Source organism: Leucoraja erinacea, chromosome 2 (genome assembly GCF_028641065.1).
Source record: "Leucoraja erinacea ecotype New England chromosome 2, Leri_hhj_1, whole genome shotgun sequence".
NCBI lineage: Eukaryota > Metazoa > Chordata > Chondrichthyes > Rajiformes > Rajidae > Leucoraja > Leucoraja erinaceus.
In genome coordinates this window covers 89805769-89824723 of record NC_073378.1, presented here as the reverse complement: position 1 = coordinate 89824723, position 18955 = coordinate 89805769, and the positions used below count along the sequence as shown (strand labels likewise).

Sequence of the window (18955 nt, the reverse complement as noted above, 5' to 3'; positions counted from 1 at the left end):
CACGCATGGGCCCCAGCTACGCCTGCCTCTTTGTCGGGTACGTTGAACAATCCCTGTTCAATACGTACCAGGGCCCCATCCCCGACCTCTATCTCCGTTACATTGACGACTGCTTTGGGGCCACCTCCTGCACCTACACACAACTGACTGACTTCATCCACTTCACCACCAACTTCCATCCGGCACTCCAATACACCTGGACCATTTCCGACACTTCCCTACCATTCCTTGACCTCACCATCTCCATCGCAGGGGACAGACTCCTGACCGACATACATTACAAACCCACTGACTCACATGGCTATCTGGACTACACGTCTTCCCACCCTGCCCCCTGTAAAGACTCCATCCCCTACTCCCAATTCCTCCGCCTACGCCGCATCTGTTCCCAGGATGAGACATTCCATACCGGGGCATCGGAAATGTCCTCGTTCTTCATGGAACGGGGATTCCCCTCCGCCACCATAGATGAAGCTCACAACAGGGCCTCATCCATACCCCGCAACACTGCTCTCTCTCCCCATCCCAGCACTCGCAACAAGGGCAGAGTCCCTCTGGTCCTCACCTTTCACCCCACCAGCCAGCAAATACAACACATAATCCTCCGCCATTTCCGCCACCTCCAACGTGACCCCACCACTCGCCACATCTTCCCATCTCCCCCCTTGTCTGCCTTCCGCAAAGACCGCTCCCTCCGCAACTCCCTTGTCAATTCTTCCCTTCCCTCCCGCACCACCCCCCTCCCCGGGTACTTTCCGTTGCAACCGCAAGAAATGCAACACCTGTCCCTTCACCTCCTCCCTCGACTCCATTCAAGGACCCAAGCAATCGTTCCAGGTGCGACAAAGGTTCACCTGCATCTCCTCCAACCTCATCTACTGCATCCTCTGCTCTAGGTGTCAGCTGATTTACATCGGGGAGACTAAGCGTAGGTTGGGCGATCGTTTCGCCGAACACCTCCGCTCAGTCCGCAATAACCAACCTGACTTCCCGGTGGCTCAGCACTTCAACTCCCCCTCCCATTCCCAATCCGACCTCTCTGTCCTGGGTCTCCTCCATTGCCAGAGTGAGCAACAGCGGAAATTGGAGGAACAGCACCTCCTATTCCGCCTGGGGATCTTGCGTCCGGATGGCATTAACATTGAATTCTCCCAATTTTGCTAGCCCTTACTGTCTCCTCCCCTTCCTTAACCCTTGAGCTGTCTCCTCCCACCCTCCTATCCGCCCGCCCTCGGGCTCCTCCTCCTCCCCTTTTCCTTCCTTCTCCCCCCCCCCCCCCATCAGTCTGAAGAAGGGTTTCGGCCCGAAACGTTGCCTATTTCCTTCGCTCCATAGATGCTGCTGCACCCGCTGAGTTTCTCCAGCAATTTTGTATACCTTCAATTTTCCAGCGTCTGCAGTTCCTTCTTGAGCACGGAGACTAGAGTCCCCCTAGTCCTTACCTTCCACCCCATCAGCCGTCGCATACAATACATAATCCTCCGAAATTTCCGCCACCTCCAATGGGATCCCACTTGCCACTTTTTCCCATCTCCACCCTCTTCCGCCTTCTGCAGAGACCGTTCCCTCGGCAACTCCCTGGTTAACTCGTGCCTTCCCACCCACCCCCTCCCCAGGAACCTTCCCCAGCAACTGCAGAAGATGCAACACCTGTCGCTATACGTCCTCCATCAATTCTGTCCAGGGACCCCGACAGTCCTTTCAGGTTAGGCAGAGGTTCACTTGCACCTCCTCCAACCTCATCTACTGTATCCGTTGTTCAAGATCTGAAGATGTGGACTCTTATACATCGGCGAGACCAAATGCAGACTGGACGATCATTTTGCGGAACATCTATGCTCAGCCCACCTGAACCAACCTGATCTCCCGGTTGTTGGGTACTTTATTTCTCCTTCCCAATCCTACACAAACCTTTCTGGTCTCGGTCTCCATTGTCAGAGAGAGGCTAAAGACAAATTGGAGGAACAGCATATATTTCGCTTGGACAGCTTGCAGCCCAGTGGTATGAATATTGATTTCTGTCACTTCAGGTAGCCCCGGCATTCTCTCTCTCCCTCCCCCACTCAAGTCGCACAAGCTTCTCATTTTCACCCAACAAACAGCTTACAATTGCCCATCATTGTTACTTTTTTGCATATCTTCCATTCATTGTTTTTTTATCTCTCCACATCACTGTCTATATCTCTTGTTTCCCTTATCCCTAACCAGTCTGAAGAAAGGCCTCGACCCGAAATGTCACCCGTTCCTTCTCTCCAGAGAATAATACCAATGCCCAAGAAGAGTAAGGTGGCGTGCCTCAATGACTATCGTCCTGTGGCACTAATGTCTGTGGTGATGAAGTGCTTTGAGAGGTTGTATGGTGCACATCAACTCCTACCTCGACAAAAACCTGGACCCACTACAGTTCGCCTACCGCCACAATGGGTCAATAGAGGATGCGATTTCACTGGCTCTTCACTTTGCATTGGACCACATGGACAATAAAAACACTTGCGTCCGGCTGTTGTTTATAGACTACAGCTCGGTGTTTAATACCATAATCCCTTCCAAGCTGGTTACCAAGCTCACAGAACTGGGCCTCTGCGCATCCTTCTGCAATTGGATCCTTGACTTCCTCATCCACAGACCACAGTCTGTTCGAATTGGAGGAACCACTTCATCCTCGGTAACAATTAGTATGGGATTGTATAGGATTAAAAGCCTGCAGTCTCAGCCCCCTGCTTTACTCACTCTATACCCATGACTGCGTAGCCGGACATAATGCGAACTCCATCATCAAGTTTGCCGACGACACCACTGTGGTTGGACGAATCAAAGATGGGGACGATCAGAGTAGAGAAGTGAGATCATCCGACTGACCGAATGGTGCCAGCACAACAACCTGGCTCTCAACATCAGTAAGACCAAGGAAATGATTATGGACTTTGGAAGGTTGAGGACCCACAATCTTGTTTATATCAAGGGGATGTTGGTGGAGAGGGTCAATAACTTCAAATTCCTAGGCGTGCATATTTCCAAACACATCGATGCAATTATAAAGAAGGCATATCAGCGACTCTACTTCCTGAGAAGATTACGGAGATTTGGCACTTCGAAGAGGATTCTTCTAAACTTCTACAGGCGCACGGTAGAGAGCATTCTGACTGGTTGCATCGTGGCCCGGTTTGGCAACTTGAACGTCCAAGAGTGAAAAAGATTACAAAAAGTTGTGACCACTGCCCAGTCCATCACCGGCTCTGACCTCCCCATTTTCGAAGGGATCTATCGTAGTCGCTGCCTCAAAAAAACAGCCAAAATCATCAATGACCCAACACCGATTGGGAAAGGGGGAGATGCAGCGAGACCTGGGTGTCATGGTACACCAGTCATTGAAGGTAGGCATGCAGGTGCAGCAGGCAGTAAAGAAAGCGAATGGTATGTTAGCTTTCATTGAAAAGGATTTGAGTTTAGGAGCAAGGAAGTTCTACTGCAGTTGTACAGGGTCTTGGTGAGACCACACCTGGAGTATTGCGTACAGTTTTGGTCTCCAAATCTGAGGAAGGACATTATTGCCATAGAGGGAGTGCAGAGACGGTTCACCAGACTAATTCCTGGGATGTCGGGACTGTCTTATGAAGAAAGACTGGATAGACTTGCTTTATACTCTCTAGAATTTAGGAGATTGAGAGGGGATCTTATAGAAACTTACAAAATTCTTAAGGGGTTGGACAGGCTAGATGCAGGAAGATTGTTCCCAATGTTAGGGAAGTCCAGGACAAGGGGTCACAGCTTAAGGATAAGGGGGAAATCCTTTAAAACCAAGATGAGAATAACTTTTTTCACACAGAGAGTGTTGAATCTCTGGAACTCTCTGCCACAGAGGGTAGTTGAGGCCAGTTCATTGGCTATATTTAAGAGGGAGTTAGATGTGGCCCTTGTGGCTAAGGGGGTCAGGGGGTATGGAGAGAATACAGGATACTGAGTTGGATGATCAGCCATGATCATATTGAATGGCGGTGCAGGCTCGAAGGGCCGAATGGCCTACTCGTGCACCTAATTTCTATGTTTCTATGTTTCTATCCTGGCCACACACTCATCTCACCATTGCCATCAGGAAGAAGGTACAGGAGCCTGAAAACTGTAACGTCCAGGTTCAGGAACAGTTTCTTCCCTACAGCCATCAGGCTATTAAACACAACAACGAATAAACTCTGAGCTCTGAACTGCAAAAGACTATATTATTAGTGCATTATATTTGTTATTTATTGAACTTTTTTTTTCTCTTCCCCTGTTATGTACTCTGTTTACATATTCACATATTCTGCTCTGCTGCAGCAAGTAAGAATTTAATTGTCCCATCCGGGACATATGACAATAAAACACTCTTGACTCTTGAGATGCTGCCTGTCCAGCTGAGTTACTCCAGCTTTTTGTGTCTATCTAGGGATTAGTTTTGTTTGACATCATGTGTGGCGCCGGCATAGTGGGCCGAAGGGCCTGTACCTGTGCTGTACCGTTCCATGTTCCATGTTCTAAAGCACCTGTTGCACACATTGGTGTGGGGAAAACTGATCATGGGCCATCAGTATAAACAGCAAACAGAAAACTGGTTAAAGTTTACATGACAAATTGCTCATCTAGCATGTAATAACATGCAATGTTATCTGAACTTCTACAAATGAGAATTTTGAAGTATTGATGGAAGACATAAAACAGAAACAGAAAGGAAATGTTTTTCAGCTGGGAGTAGAATTTTTCAAATAATTTATGCATTTAAATGATTAGGTTATAATGTTCCAAATTTCGTTTCAGGCTTTGTTGTGAATGAATCATAAATAAGTTGGCACAGAGGGGAAAAAAATGGCAGGGTTCCAATTTCTGTCACTCTTCAATAATTCATGCTGAAAAGTATTGAACTATGAGTCATAGAGTCATGCAGCGTGGAAACAACCGCTTCAGCCCAACCTGCCCACACTGACCAACATGTCCACATTCCCACTGCTATCAGACTCTTGAACAGACCTCACATAAGCTGTGTAGAGCATGAAGACCTGAAGTAACTCAGCGGGTCAGGCAGCATCTCTGGAGTACATGGATAGGTGGCATTTTGGGTCGGGATTCCAGTTCAGCCTGATTATAGCTCGGGAAACTCATTTTAACGTTCATAAATACATCAATCACGTTGCATCCAAATTGTGTTGTTGAACAATTATTATAGCAAAACTACCTGTAAAGGGGCTTTCTCATTTGGGCGACCTAATTGGCGAGTTTAGAAGAGCTTAGGAGAGTTTGAAAAAATGTAATGTTGAAGACCTCCCTCGACTATGTTGAAGACCAGTTTCGACTAGCTACGACTAACTTCGGGAAAATTGGACGCCGAATAGTGGAGAGTGACCTCCGTCAATCTCCTACGACCTCCCTTCAACTATGATGAAGACCACCTATGACTAGCTTCGACTACCTTCGACTACCCACGACTAACATGCCGACCTACCACGACTAAACCTATGAGTAAAAAAAGTATTGATTTTTTCCATGGCGACCTTTTTTTACTCACGGACATTTTTTAACATTTTGAAAAAAGCGCCGCAACCTAGCTGAGGCCTCGAGTACGCGGAGAGCACTCTCGAGCGTGAAGGAGAGTTACAAAGACCTCCTACGACCTCGTGGCGACCATGCTGCGAGTATGGGTCAAGGGTAAACTCGCCAGAACTCGCGGTAGAGGTCGCCCAAGTGGGACAGGCCCTTTACATTTTCAGAATGATGCATTTCTAGAATTGTTTTTGTTTATAGAAATGAAAGAAACTCAGCAGCAACCACAGTGACATTAGCCATTGTTCTCCAGTGCAAAGTCTGTAAGGTTACCTGCACTACTTCCATTCTATTATCTTTAGATGAGAGAAGAGGCAGGGATTTCAGTGATATATTTTGGAGGTTTTTGGATAAATATACTCAGAAATATTATTGCAATGATTGAAATTGTGATATAGAAAAGTAAAAGATGTGAACATCGAAACAGAAAATATGTGCAGGATTCGGCCCTTTGAGCCAGCACCGTCATTCAAAATGATCATGGCTGATCATCCAAAATCAGTACACCGTTCTGGCTTTTTCTTCATACCCCTTGATTCCCTTAGTCCTCAGAGCTAAATCCAACTGAATGTGAATGCTTTGTTTCACAGTAGTTATTGCTAATTCAAACCACTGCATATCAACATTTTGCACAAGTTGTTCATATCCTGTGTTGTGGTTACTTCCTCAGTACAGATTGACATAAATATAGCACAACATTCATTCTTAAAGTCCTGTCATGTGCTCCAAAAATATTCTTGAGTCTGGGAAATGCACTGTACTGTATTTTTTGCACTGTATTGCTTTTCTCTACCATGTGACTAAGCACTCCCATGCTTTAAATTACCACATTTTGAGGATCCACTGCCCAATAGTACAATATATTAATCCAGCGTGGTGATGTTGATGGATCGGAATGAATTACATGTTTGAGCATTGAAATAATAACCGGAGATGGGGGTGGTACTTGGGTTCTTAAGTTGATGACTTTACTTTGCACCAAAATCAATGGACTGATCTCGGCCGAATGTCACAATCAGTGCCCCAGCAATGCATTGTTTCCTCAATAGGACATTGAATGTCAGCTTTATGTAAAATAATGCAAAAGTGAAAGTCCTGAAAACATTTATTCACTAATGCTATTCCTGTGATTGAATGGTGGCAACCAGAGTTTGTAATAGTTTGTCAGCTTATAATAATGAATAAGGATAGCATACTCACCATTTTATTTTGCTTACCTGCTCTCATAAGAGAATATTTTGCACCAACCCAGTGTATCCTGCTTCTACTGCCTCCCTTCAAAAATGCAAAATGTTCCAACAGTCATAGAGCAGTACAGCGCAGAAACATGCTCTTCAGTCCAACTTGGTCATTGTGACCAAGATGTCCCATCTAGGCTAGTCTCATTTACCTGCATTTGGCTAGTATCCTTTTCAATCTCTCCTATCCACGTACTTGTCCAAATGTCTTTTTAATGTTGTTGTTATACCTGTCTCAGCTACTTCCACTGGCAGCTTGTTTCATTTACCCATTACCTCTTTATGTGGAAATAGTTGCCCTTCTGGTTCCTTTTCCCTCTCATCTTAAACCTATGCCTACAGTTCTTAATTCCACGTCCCATGATTTTATACACCCCTCCAAGATCGCACATCAGCCTCCAGGAGAAAAGAGCCAAATTCCTGAGAAAGGACAAGAGTGACTGTCCTTCACTTGAAGTTCGTACATATGACATCAAGGGTAAAGCAGAAGGCAGGTCAAAACAGTTGAAAGAGCTTTCCATATTCATGATTGAAAAATGTGGCGAAAGGAACATTAGGTGGTGATACATGTACAAAGTATTTAGATGAATTGGACTCAAACAAATTAAACTGTACTGTGACCTCACAGAGACTGCTAGTTAATTGGTTTAATGCAGTAGTTATCTTGCCACTTGTCACATAAACAACGTTAGACATATTTCACTTGCAGCTACCAGAGCTAATACACTTCCTGTCTCAACAGTATGCATGATTACATGCAGAATATTTAGATTCATTTAGTTTCAGTAATTACTATTTATACAGTGATCTGTTTTGAGGTAATATAAATCTGCCCAGTGTAATCTTGCATGCATGTATGTAGTCAGTGCAGTTTATTTGCACAAAACATTTTATGATATGTACATTGATATCGCTCAGATATTTTATATTCTCCCTGTACCAAACTATTCTATTTATACTGATTTTATATACATGTTGGAAACATTTTTGTATTATAACATGCACAGCTGACCTGAACTGACGAAGGCTACTGAGCTTGTGGTATCAATGCTAGGCCAGGCTGGAGAATGCCAGAATTATAGTCATACAAAGGGGTTAGCACTTAATCAAAGTAAAAGCAATCCTTTCCTGCAGCATTGGAAACGAGTTTGCATGATCTGATCTGGCAACAATGGATTATGATTAAAGACACAGTTTGACCAATTAGTTGTTTGAAGATTTGTTAAGCAAAGAGCCAAGCCTTTCACCCTGGATTATTTACATACACATATTAACAATATAGGCTTTTTTTGGTCTCTAAATTTTGAGTAAAGTCCAAAAAGAAATGAGGTGATAGGAATTTCAGATTTGGGGGTTTAAGCACTAAGTAGCTAACAATAAACCAGAATCAGAGAGGAACAATACGAAGTTTGTAAGGATGGAGTCAAATGTATGGGTTAAACACCCATAAATGGGTTTCGGGTCAAGACCTTGCATAAGGACTGAGAGGGTGGAGAGAGCATCCAGTAGAAAGGGAGGAAGGTGTGAGACAGGCTGGTAGGTGATAGGTCGATCTGGATGAAGACGAATGATGGACAAATTGGTGATGGTATAAGAAACGGTCAACCATTGCAGATGAAACACAACTGGATCAGTGATGGATCCAAATGGGGAAAGATAACAATGGGTATTGTGGTGGGAAATAAGGGTGGAAATGGTGAACCAAGAGAGAGACCCTGGGTGGACTGGTGGGAGTTAGAAAGGAACATGGGAACAGATATGTGGGTGACTTGAAATGTAATCCATGTTTGAAATGGGTGTGGGTTACCTTAAAAACTAGGAATTGTATAACACAAAGTTGGCTTTGAACCTCGCACTATTATAGATCTGACTGAAGTGTTGCTTTATTGCAATGGAAGCTGGTTGGCTTTAGGATAGAGAAAGCTGCATTTGCATTGTACCATGTGGAGATTTTAAGTATGCCCCTGAGGCAAAATTCTCAACTACATTAAAAATAAAAAGAAAGATCCTAAACAGTTAAGAGACCATTTTAGGTTCTTTCGGAACAAAACAAATTCGTTAATGTAACCTTACAAATGTGTAAGAAGGAATTGCAGATGCTGGTTTAAACCGAAGATAGACACAAAAAACGTGGAGTAACTCCAAGAGAGTCAGTGATTTGCTACATTATATGTGCTTTGATATCATAGCATTAAATATGCGGTGAATGAGTTGGCTGGTCTGATTACTTGAAGATGCTGATATGAAGCAGTGTGGAGGTTAGGGATAGCATCAAGCAGGAAATTAGGGATGGGTGTAGCAACGGTACAGCAGTTATCGTGGGTGACTTTAATCTACATATAGATTGTGCCAACCAAATTGCTAGCAGCGCTAAGGAGGAGAATTTCCTGGAATGTGTACAGGATGGGTTTTTTTAAACCAGTATGTAGAAGAACTGACTAGCGGACAGGCCATCTTAGACTGGGTATTGTGTAATGAGGGAGGATTAGTTAGCGATCTTGTTGTGCAAAGCCCCTTGGGCAGCAGTGACCGTAATATGGTGGAATTCTGCATTAAGATGAAAAGTGACACGGTTAATTCAGAAACGAGGGTCCTGAACTTAAAGAAAGGAGACTTTGAAGGTATGAGACGGGAATTGGCTAGGATAGACTGGAAAATTATACTTCAGGGGTTGATGGTGGAGATGCAATGGCAAAAATAAAAAATAAAAATAAAAATAAAGACATTTTCAAGAGTGAGTTAGATTTAGCACTTAGGGCTAAAGGAATCAAGGGATATGGGGAAAAGCAGGAATGGGGTACTGATTTTAGATGATCAGCTATGATCATATTGAATATGTTTAAGAAGGAACTGCAGATGCTGGAAAATCGAAGGTACACAAAAATGCTGGAGAAACTCAGCGGCTGCAGCAGCATCTATGGAGCGAAGAAAATAGGCAACGATTCGGGCCGAAACGTTGCCTATTTCCTTCGCTCCATATATGCTGCTGCACCCGCTGAGTTTCTCCAGCATTTTTGTGTACCTTATGATCACATTGAATGTTGGTGCTGGCTCGAAGGGCCGACTGGCCTATTCCTGCACCTATTTTTCTATGTTTCTGTGCCCTGTCCACACGAAGTAGCACATATCCAACCTGGTCAAGTACTACCCCATTAGTCTACTCTCGATCATCAGTAAATAATAGAAAGAATAATTGTGACAGCACCTTCCAAAAGTCATGATGGCTACCAGCTAGAGGCCCATGGACAGCGCATGGGAACATGCGCTAGAAGTTGCCCACCAAGCTACATCCCCATCCTGATTCGGATATAAAGTATCATTCCTTCACTGTTGCTGGATCAATATCCTGGGGTAGACTCTCCCCAACTACATTGTTAGTAAACTCACACCTCCAGGACTACAACAGTTCAAACTACTTTCCAAGAGTAATCGGGAATGGACAATTAAATGCTGGCTCAGCCTGCAAAGCCCACATCCTTGGTATAAACTTTAAAAATTCTGGTTTGGTGAACCTGTAGAATTCTCTGCCTCAGAGGGCAGTGGAGGCAGGTTCTCTGGATGCTTTCAAGAGAGAGCTGGATAGGGCTCTTAAAGATAGCGGAGTCAGGGAATATGGGGAAAAGGCAGGAACGGGGTACTGATTGGGGATGATCAGCCATGATCACATTGAATGGCGGTGCTGGCTCGATGGGCCAAATGGCCTACTCCTGCACCTATTGTCTATTGTCTATTGACCTGTGGCAAGTAGCAAGAACTGGCTGAAGTGAATAGCCAAGTTGGGAATGTGGGAGCACTGCTCGCTCTTGATTTCCGGAAAGAATCTGGCCATCAGGTGTGAGATGCTCTTGTTGTTGCTGTACACGGCAAAGACATGAAACATGTCTTGCTCTTCCGCCATGGTGGAAACCCACACCATTTGCCATTTTATCTGGAGATCCAAGATGGATCATGTTGGTTGGAAGTGATGTACAGGCTTCCAAAAAAAAGGTAAGAATATACTCAATGTAGATATTATCGTAATGGCCATCTTTTGTGTGTGGTTACATTAAGCTGTGGATAGACTCTTGGTGTGTATACATCCAAGTGTCACCATCTGCTGTGATTGCACTTGTCCTGCTGTTGCTGCAGAACCGTCTACTCTGTTTAGACTGTGCCATCTGTCCCTCATAGGAATGTTAATGCAATAAAACAACTTTGACCACAAGCCAATCAGGCATGGCTTACAAAGAATGTTCTGGAGTCTTTGCAGGCAAAGAAGACCATGGATCGTTTTGGTGGTAGCCAACTATCAAAATTATCTGGCAGAACGCCTCATCACCAAATAACTCAAACCAGCACCTGGACCTTGTTTGGCTGGTGGTGAGGTAGGGCTTCCATATCAGACCCTTCCATCCTTGTGGAATGCATGGTTGCCAAGAAAATCTGGAAATGGATGCAGTGGTCTTTGTAAGTTCATTCAGGAAGCTGTTAAGCTCGGACGGAGTTTGTGGTTTATGGATTGTTTGTAAAAACGCACACTTGGACAAACATCAATCACTGCTTGAGGATCCTCAACTTGATGAAAGGCACACTTTGGCCTGCCAGACGTTTGCTGGTCATCCACTACAAGGAACAGTTATGATGCCAGGAATGTGTGCTGAGGGATTCACTGAAGCTTAATGCAGCCACTGCAAAGGCTGTGTGGGTATATATCATAGTCTAGGTTCCTGCCACCACTGGACACTGAGGAGCGGGGTGCTATTTAATAACCTCACAAACATTTGACTGATAGAATATTTGCAGATGAAACATTAGTGATTTGATGGATCTTATAGAAACATATAAAATTATTAAGGGATTGGACAGGCTAGATGCAGGAAAAAATTTCCTAAAGTTGGGGGAGTCCAGATCCAGGGGTCACAGTTTAAGAATAAGGGGTAGGCCATTTAGGACTGAGATGAGGAAAAACGTATTCACCCAGAGAGTTGTAAATCTGGAATTCTCTGCCACAGAAGGCAATGGAGGCCAATTCACTGGATGTATTCCAGAGAGAGTTGGATATTGCCCTTGGGGCTAACAGAATCAAGGTATATGATGAGAAAGCAGGAACAGGGTACTGATTTTGGATGATCAACCATGGTCAGCTGGCTCTTGGTGTGTAAACAAGGCCTACTCCTGCACCTATTTTCTATGTTTCTATGTTTTCTGAGGTTAATTTACAGTAACAATTATATTCAGTGGGGCAGTTCCTTGAGTGTACACTCAAAGTGATTGGTATTATGTTTCAACACCAGAGTTATCATCCCAGCAAAAATACTTGCTTAGTGGCAAGAATGACCTACCCTTTGGATCCTTCATGCCTGACTTGCATATTAGCCACACTGCATGCTACACTTGTGATGGCAGCTGGAAATAAGACTGTTGCCTCTCTTATTTAAATAATGCACCTTTACTAGGAAGGTTCTGGAAAGAAATACGAAGGGATTTGTCAAGGCTTGTGCCGGACAGCAGCATGACACAGGACTTTGTGCTGCACTGCACAGACTTTTCCTAGTGGGCACACTGAAACAAGTAATAATTCTGTTGGGAAACCATCATTGGAGTAAATGATGCCATCTGGTATTCATAAAAGCAGGAATAAGTGATGGTAATATTTTATTGCTTCTTATGATAATATGGACTTGCACTTTCAATATCGCTCAGATTTTTTGTGTAAACTATGAATATTTTAAAACATAAATACATTGATGTTTTGTGCTATCCAGTCAGTGAAAAGACTATCGGGGCTCGAAATTAATGGTTGCCCGGGTGCCAATGGCAACCTAAAGTCCCGTTGGACAACCTAAAAGCCGTGCCATTTTGCCCCGCTTGGCAGGCACCCGGGGCACCTATCGTTCAACTCTGAGCGGGCCCCCCTGTCTATCTCTCTCTCTCTCTCTCTTTCTCTGTCACTCTCGATCTCCGCCCGCCATCCGTATCAGTGTCCGGGCCGCCGGTTCTACGCTCTCTGCCCGCTCCTCATCTGCCGGCACTGCCGACCGCCTTGCACATGCAAACTGCCACGGCTTGCACATCCTCCCCCTGAACATGCACACAACCACAGCCAGCACATCATCGACCGTGGTTGTGCGCATGGTCGGCGCCGGGCACTTTCTCCCTCCCTTTGCATTGTGGGAGATCTGACTGCCATTGCTGTTGGGTCACTGTATATCTAGCACCCACACAACCAGCAAGTCACTGGACACTGAACAGTTAAATCACTGACTTTTTTTTAATATATCCTTCTTTACTCGGGCATATTCTAGCCAAATTTATTCCCATAAAATAATTGGGGGGAAATCCCTCGGGCCTAAGTTGTATGGGAAAGCAAAATTAAAGCAGAGAACATAATTTTTTTTTTTCCTTTTTCATAGCCACGCGTTTTTGTCTTTGTAGCATTTAGCTATTTGAGCAGAATGTTTCTATTCACAATTCTAACCAAAAGGAGCTTGCTACATAGAAAATCTATTACACAGTGTTTGCCAGCCTTTGAAGTGTTTGAGCATAGATTTACAGTTGGCAAATGTGGTGTGAATACTCTTGTCTTATTGACGTTTTAATGTAATTCCGATTTTTCTAAAAGGACTGCAGCAGAGTCCTAGTGTAATCAAAATACATGTTACAGTGGCTCTGCAGTTAGTGCAGCTGCCGCACAGCTCTTGTCTAGGTGGAAGTTGCATGTGGATTTCCCTTGAGGTTCTTGTTTCCTTCAACCACCCAGAGATGAGAATCACACTTTATTCGCCAAGTATGTTTTGCAACGTACGAGGAATTTCATTGGCCAGGTCAGTCATACAATTAAAAGCAACAGATCACTCAAACAACATATTTAACATGAACATCCACCACAGTGACTCCTACACATTCCTCACTGTGATGGAAGGCGAAATAAAGTTCAAGTCTCTTCCCTTTGTTCTTCCTCGGTCGTGGGCCTCGAGCCCCCATTGACGGGATGATCTTGACTCCCGTAGCCGGCGGCGTTCGGACCCTCCGCGTCGAGGCGATCAAGTTCCCGCATTGGGGGGATGTTAGCCCCCCCGCGCTGGGCAATCGAACCTCGCGTTGGTAGCTGGTCGAACCTTCCGCGACGTTGGAGCTGCCGACTCGGCCTCACCCGAGACTGCGAGCCCTTGATGGTGATTCCGCGGTGGGAGCGATCCCAGACATGGGATCATTTCCAATGTTAAGTCCACGTGCCGCGGTGCGGCTCACGACAGTCCGAGGAGGCTTCCATCTCCATCGATTGAAGGCCGCAGAGCCCGGAGAATGTGACCTGAAAATTAATCACATCTCCCGGGAAGGTAATAGCTTGAAAAAAAAGTTTCCCCCGATCCCCTCCTCCCTCCCCCACATAAAACAAGCCAAAGAACATTAAAACAAACTTCAAACGCACGAAAAAATAACACAAAGAAAGAAAGAAATTAACAGACTGCCGGCAGGGCAGCCAGCGCCCCTGGTGGTCTCTCAGTGAAAAGTGGGCTGATATGTTACTTGACTATTGCAAATTACCCCTAGTAGAGGTGGCAGTTGGGAGGATTAGGGGATTAATGTGCATGTATCATGGGCCGTGGAACAGGGGAGGTTGGGGGCTGCAGCCTCTCCCCCACCATTTTTTTGGCTAGTTATGTTTCAGTGTCTCTGGCTTTGGACAAGGCGCTGCTGTGCTCTGAGCAACCTGGTCGTGGGTGTTGGAGCGCCGGGGCAGAGGGAGGGATGGAAGCAGATGCAACGGTGGGGGCAGAAGCGGACGGGGAGCCGGTGTTGGTGAGTGTTTGCGGGGCTGGCAAGCCGCTCAGTGCCTCGGGTCGAAGGCGAGGAGGAAGCGTTGCGCCGCTGCTGTGAGAGACTCTGCGCTGAATTCACCCTGGGTGACCGGCATAGACCAGGCTGTGGCTCAGTGCATCATTTGAGAACGTTGGAGTGGTCAAGTAACAGGGGAATGAAGGCATGGGTGAGCTGAGGCAGCCAGTGTCTGGCAGTGAAGGTATAACGGCCTGTCTTGGCAATGCTGCGCACTTGTTGTGAGATGTTCTTCACAAAAATCTAATTACAACAAACATCGAGGCTACAAATCATCTGACTCAACTTGAAAGAATAATTTGGGAAATAAATAGAACTGGAATTAAGAGATGGAGTTTTGTGGCAGTCAGTGGTTTTGGTCTTTGTGGTACAGGTCGTACCTGGGTTATGAATACCCAACATGTGGATACATGCATATTAACAAACAAGCTCCCATTCATTAAAAGCATTATAGCATGCTATGATTTTTAAAACTGAAATCATGTCTGCTTTTTAATATTTGAACCAATAAGCGAGTTCAGTATCCCGAAAGACACAAGGAATCATGGGATTTGTCAAAGGTCACTCGCTATAAAGAAAAAGCGATCTAAGCGCTGGGTGCATAAACTGTGTGTAAATTCTTATCTCTATTCATGATTTAAGTGTAAAATTATATTTAATCTGAGGAACGGGTGGTTGCCGGTGAGCGGGTGTAACAGCGAGAGAGAGACAGAGAGGGGGCAGATGCCAGTTGGAGACGGGAGAGCGCACACAGACCCACACCTCATCCGCAGCCCGGATTGCGCTCGTGTCCCCGGCGCCACGGTCGCTGCCGAGCCGCCGCTGGGCCCCCCCCGGTGTCCCGTCCCCGCCAAAGGGGGCAGTTGAAGACATCCGGGGCGACCCCGGAACGGCGGCCCATAGGCCCGCAGCCGGCGCAGGGGGGGGGGGGGGGGGGAAGGCGCCTGCACCAGCCCGGCCCGGCTCTGCTCCTACAACCGAGGAATCGATTCCTTTTCTCCAGGGATGCCCGTCAAGCCGAGCCGCCGCATCTTCCGCATCAGCGCACGGTCGGCACCACCCGGCGGCCGCCCGTCCGTTTGCGGGGGTGCATGTGGGGTGCTGCGGCGGCTCAGCTGGATGGGCAGCATCCCCGGAGAAAAGGAATGGGTGACATTTCGGGTCGAGACCCTTCTCCTGAGATGTTGGCCCGCCCCGTGTGCATTCCCGCCGGTGGCTGGCACTCGGCGCCTGCCGCCACCGAACCTCCCCGCCTGAGTCACAACACCCTCAATCGGCAGGGCCTTTGATGCCGGAAGACTACAAGCAGCTCCAGTGTAACTGATTGCTTATTCCAGCTCTGACTGACTCACTGTTTGTAATGACGTGCCCTCCAAACTGACGGCCGCTGGACAGAAACAGTGGCGCGGTCAGCGGTCCCCGGCCCTCCGGGTGACAGCCCCACCGATGCTGAGAGCCCATCCCCCCCACCTCACGCCGGATGCGAGCCCGGCCCGACACCTCCGAATGGGGATGGGGCACCCGGGTTGGTGGCGCCCGCGACACCGGAGACACGACCATGGACCCCCAACCCCGCGGAGCAGCACGAAGCATAAAGCGCTCACTGAAACGAAGGTTTGATAACCAAAGGTAACACAGAGCAGATCCGCCCCCTCCAATGCTTATCTCCAGTGACCTATAACCTGGGCACGCGCAGTTGGAATACCGAACTCCCTTATTAATTCCCTGTTCTCTTTTTGCAGTAAATTATTGAAGTGTTCTACCATGATTCTATTTATCTAATTAATGTAATCTTAGTCATTGGATTACTATTGATTTGCTGATTTAAATGTTCTTTTAGACAAGATCACCGTTATCAGAAAATGCAATTATTGTGATCAACATTTCAAATTAATGCACATCTGATAAATGTGTCCATTTTTAAAAGCATGTGTATTTTAGTGCAATAGCAGAAAGGTGAATCACCAGGAATAGTTTCTGGAAGGTGGTAGATTATGGTTTAGTGCGAATGATCTCTTCTGCAATGCAGATTTCTTCACCCTAAGACATTGGGAAGTGCATGTGTGAAATTAACCAGTAATTTTCTAATTGTACGATCTGCAGTGATCAAACTGAGAATGATTTGCTTAAATGCTTTAAGGGCAGGTCACACTTGGACGTCATTTACGCGACATCCTAAAAGCTGGTTGGTGTGTCGGGGTGCACGCATGACGCATGGTGAGGCGATAATGTGCGGAACCCCAGGATTTTGGGATGCTCAAAATCCTCGCGCGCCACCTGCAAATGACGCCCAAGTGGGACAGGCCCTTTATTGAGAAACGGGGTCCTGAGCAGGGTCTTGATTGTGCACTTTTTGAGGGCTGGCTGTTAAATTAGGATTGTTGGATGTGTGATGCAATGTGAGGGGAAGAATGTGGAAGAGAAAGAAGAAACAATTTAATTTGTTGATTGATTTCTCAATTCAACATGCATCTTACATCCTTATGTTCTTGAGCAAGTAGAATTATATTAATATTTTAATTTGCTTCGCAGAATCATTTGTGATCTGCAACTGTAACATTTGACTTCCTTGTTCACAATTGATTCCAATAATTGGCTTTGCAAAAGAAAACATGGTAATGGATTTGGTCCAAGCTCAGTGACAGGTTCACAGACAGGTTTATGGGTAAATGGCATGTGTTGTCCATTAATCTGTTGTTATACACCATCTATTTTATAAATCTGATGCCTGAATGGTGTATCGAGTTGCTATGGAATGAACTCTGACCACACATTGTTAAATCTGTAACAAATTAAAAAATAATCAGTGGTCTTGAATGCCTAATGGTGTTGCAACAGTAAGTGACCGTGAAAACTTAACTAATTAATTACAACAGCCTTGAATCTACAGTAATACGACAGTTCATAACTGAACACACAGTAATCTCACTCCTTAACAGCTTTGGCAAAAATAACAGGAAACGGTCAGGAATTGTCCAAGAATGCATTTCTTTTACCCTATCTCCCAATTGCTTGTCATGATCTGATGAAGATTTTAGCCATAACCCTCCCTGAGCAAAGGGCTGAAGGCCAAAGAAAATGCAGCGACTTAAGAGACATCCTCTCCATTAATGTTAAATATGGTCCCCTGCACACCCCGTCTGTAATTCCAATTTCAGCCTAGCCAGTTGGCCGTTTATCTGCATTTCATTTGCCATTTGCTCTCCTCCTCCCCCCCTCTCCAATTCAGTTGCAGTCACAGTCCTTGTTTCCCTTTGACTAAAAACCTTCGTCCTTGCGACATATACCCCGTTGCCCATCCCACTCTTTTTCTTCATTGCTCAGCACGCTCCCAATCGTGATTTACCTTTTCCAGTCGCAGTTCTCCCACTGTTGTTTCTTTGGCAACTAATGAAAAACCACATGGAACCCTGACTATGTTTAATGCTAATTTTCATTAGCTCATGCTAACAATTTTTAACCTATTTTTGTGCTGAAATATTTCGAATGCCCAATGTTCTGAAATTTATTACACTGTCTTTTTGAAAACATTTTTTTTCAGTGCTGGTCCAAAAGGTGATAATGTCTATGAATGGAGATCAACAATCCTGGGCCCCCCTGGATCAGTATACGAAGGTGGCGTCTTCTTCCTTGACATCGTTTTCTCAGCAGAATATCCTTTTAAACCACCCAAGGTAAGAAGACTTTATAACAGTACCTCATATTGACGTCTTCTGCCTATAATTTGGTGGTATCGTTGGTTGGCATAATGTTTTAAATTGATCAAACTTTGTCACTGAAAGCTGAAAGTTATATTGAGTCCCTTTTTATTGATGGATGCTTGAGTTGTGATTCGTAAGTGGTGAGATGTTGCTATTGTCAACATGGCACAGTGTTATTCGTGCTGAGAATGATTGATACATTTGAGCTATAGAAGAATGTAAGGAGTCTTGCAATGTTGCTGTCTACATCGATTCCCTTGTCAAGGATTCTAGTTCCCTCTAAGGAGCTGCATACAGAGATAATGAAATGTGTAAGTGGCGTTCCTGGGTTTCGCACTGCTATTCTTCAGAGTACTTCATGATATCAAAAATTGATGTAGTATTCACATTTGTCATTTGAAAACTGTGTTTGAAACTGCATATCTCCTTTACATTTCCCTCCCTTTATCCCCACAGTCATCCCACACATCATATTGTATGTTGTTTTGACAGCCCTCGCTCACACAAAGAATTAGTCAATCTTGTAGGAAGAATAAAAATTGCTTTTGTCAGAATTATAAGGAATAATAATAATCACTAAGTACCTTTAATTTGGGGGAAATAATTTGCCGTAAGTTTTTTAAGACT

At 45.2% G+C, this 18955-nt stretch overlaps 1 protein-coding gene across 2 annotated transcripts in view; it reads left to right on the top strand.

Moving 5' to 3' along the window:
- LOC129712368 (ubiquitin-conjugating enzyme E2 E1-like) overlaps positions 1–18955 on the top strand; it is a 66922-nt gene that overhangs the window by 37233 nt on the left and 10734 nt on the right. For both annotated transcript variants that reach the window (XM_055660733.1, XM_055660742.1), the window contains exon 4: positions 18169–18301. In XM_055660733.1, coding sequence (XP_055516708.1) covers positions 18169–18301 — 133 coding nt within the window. The remainder of the gene's footprint in view (positions 1–18168; positions 18302–18955) is intronic.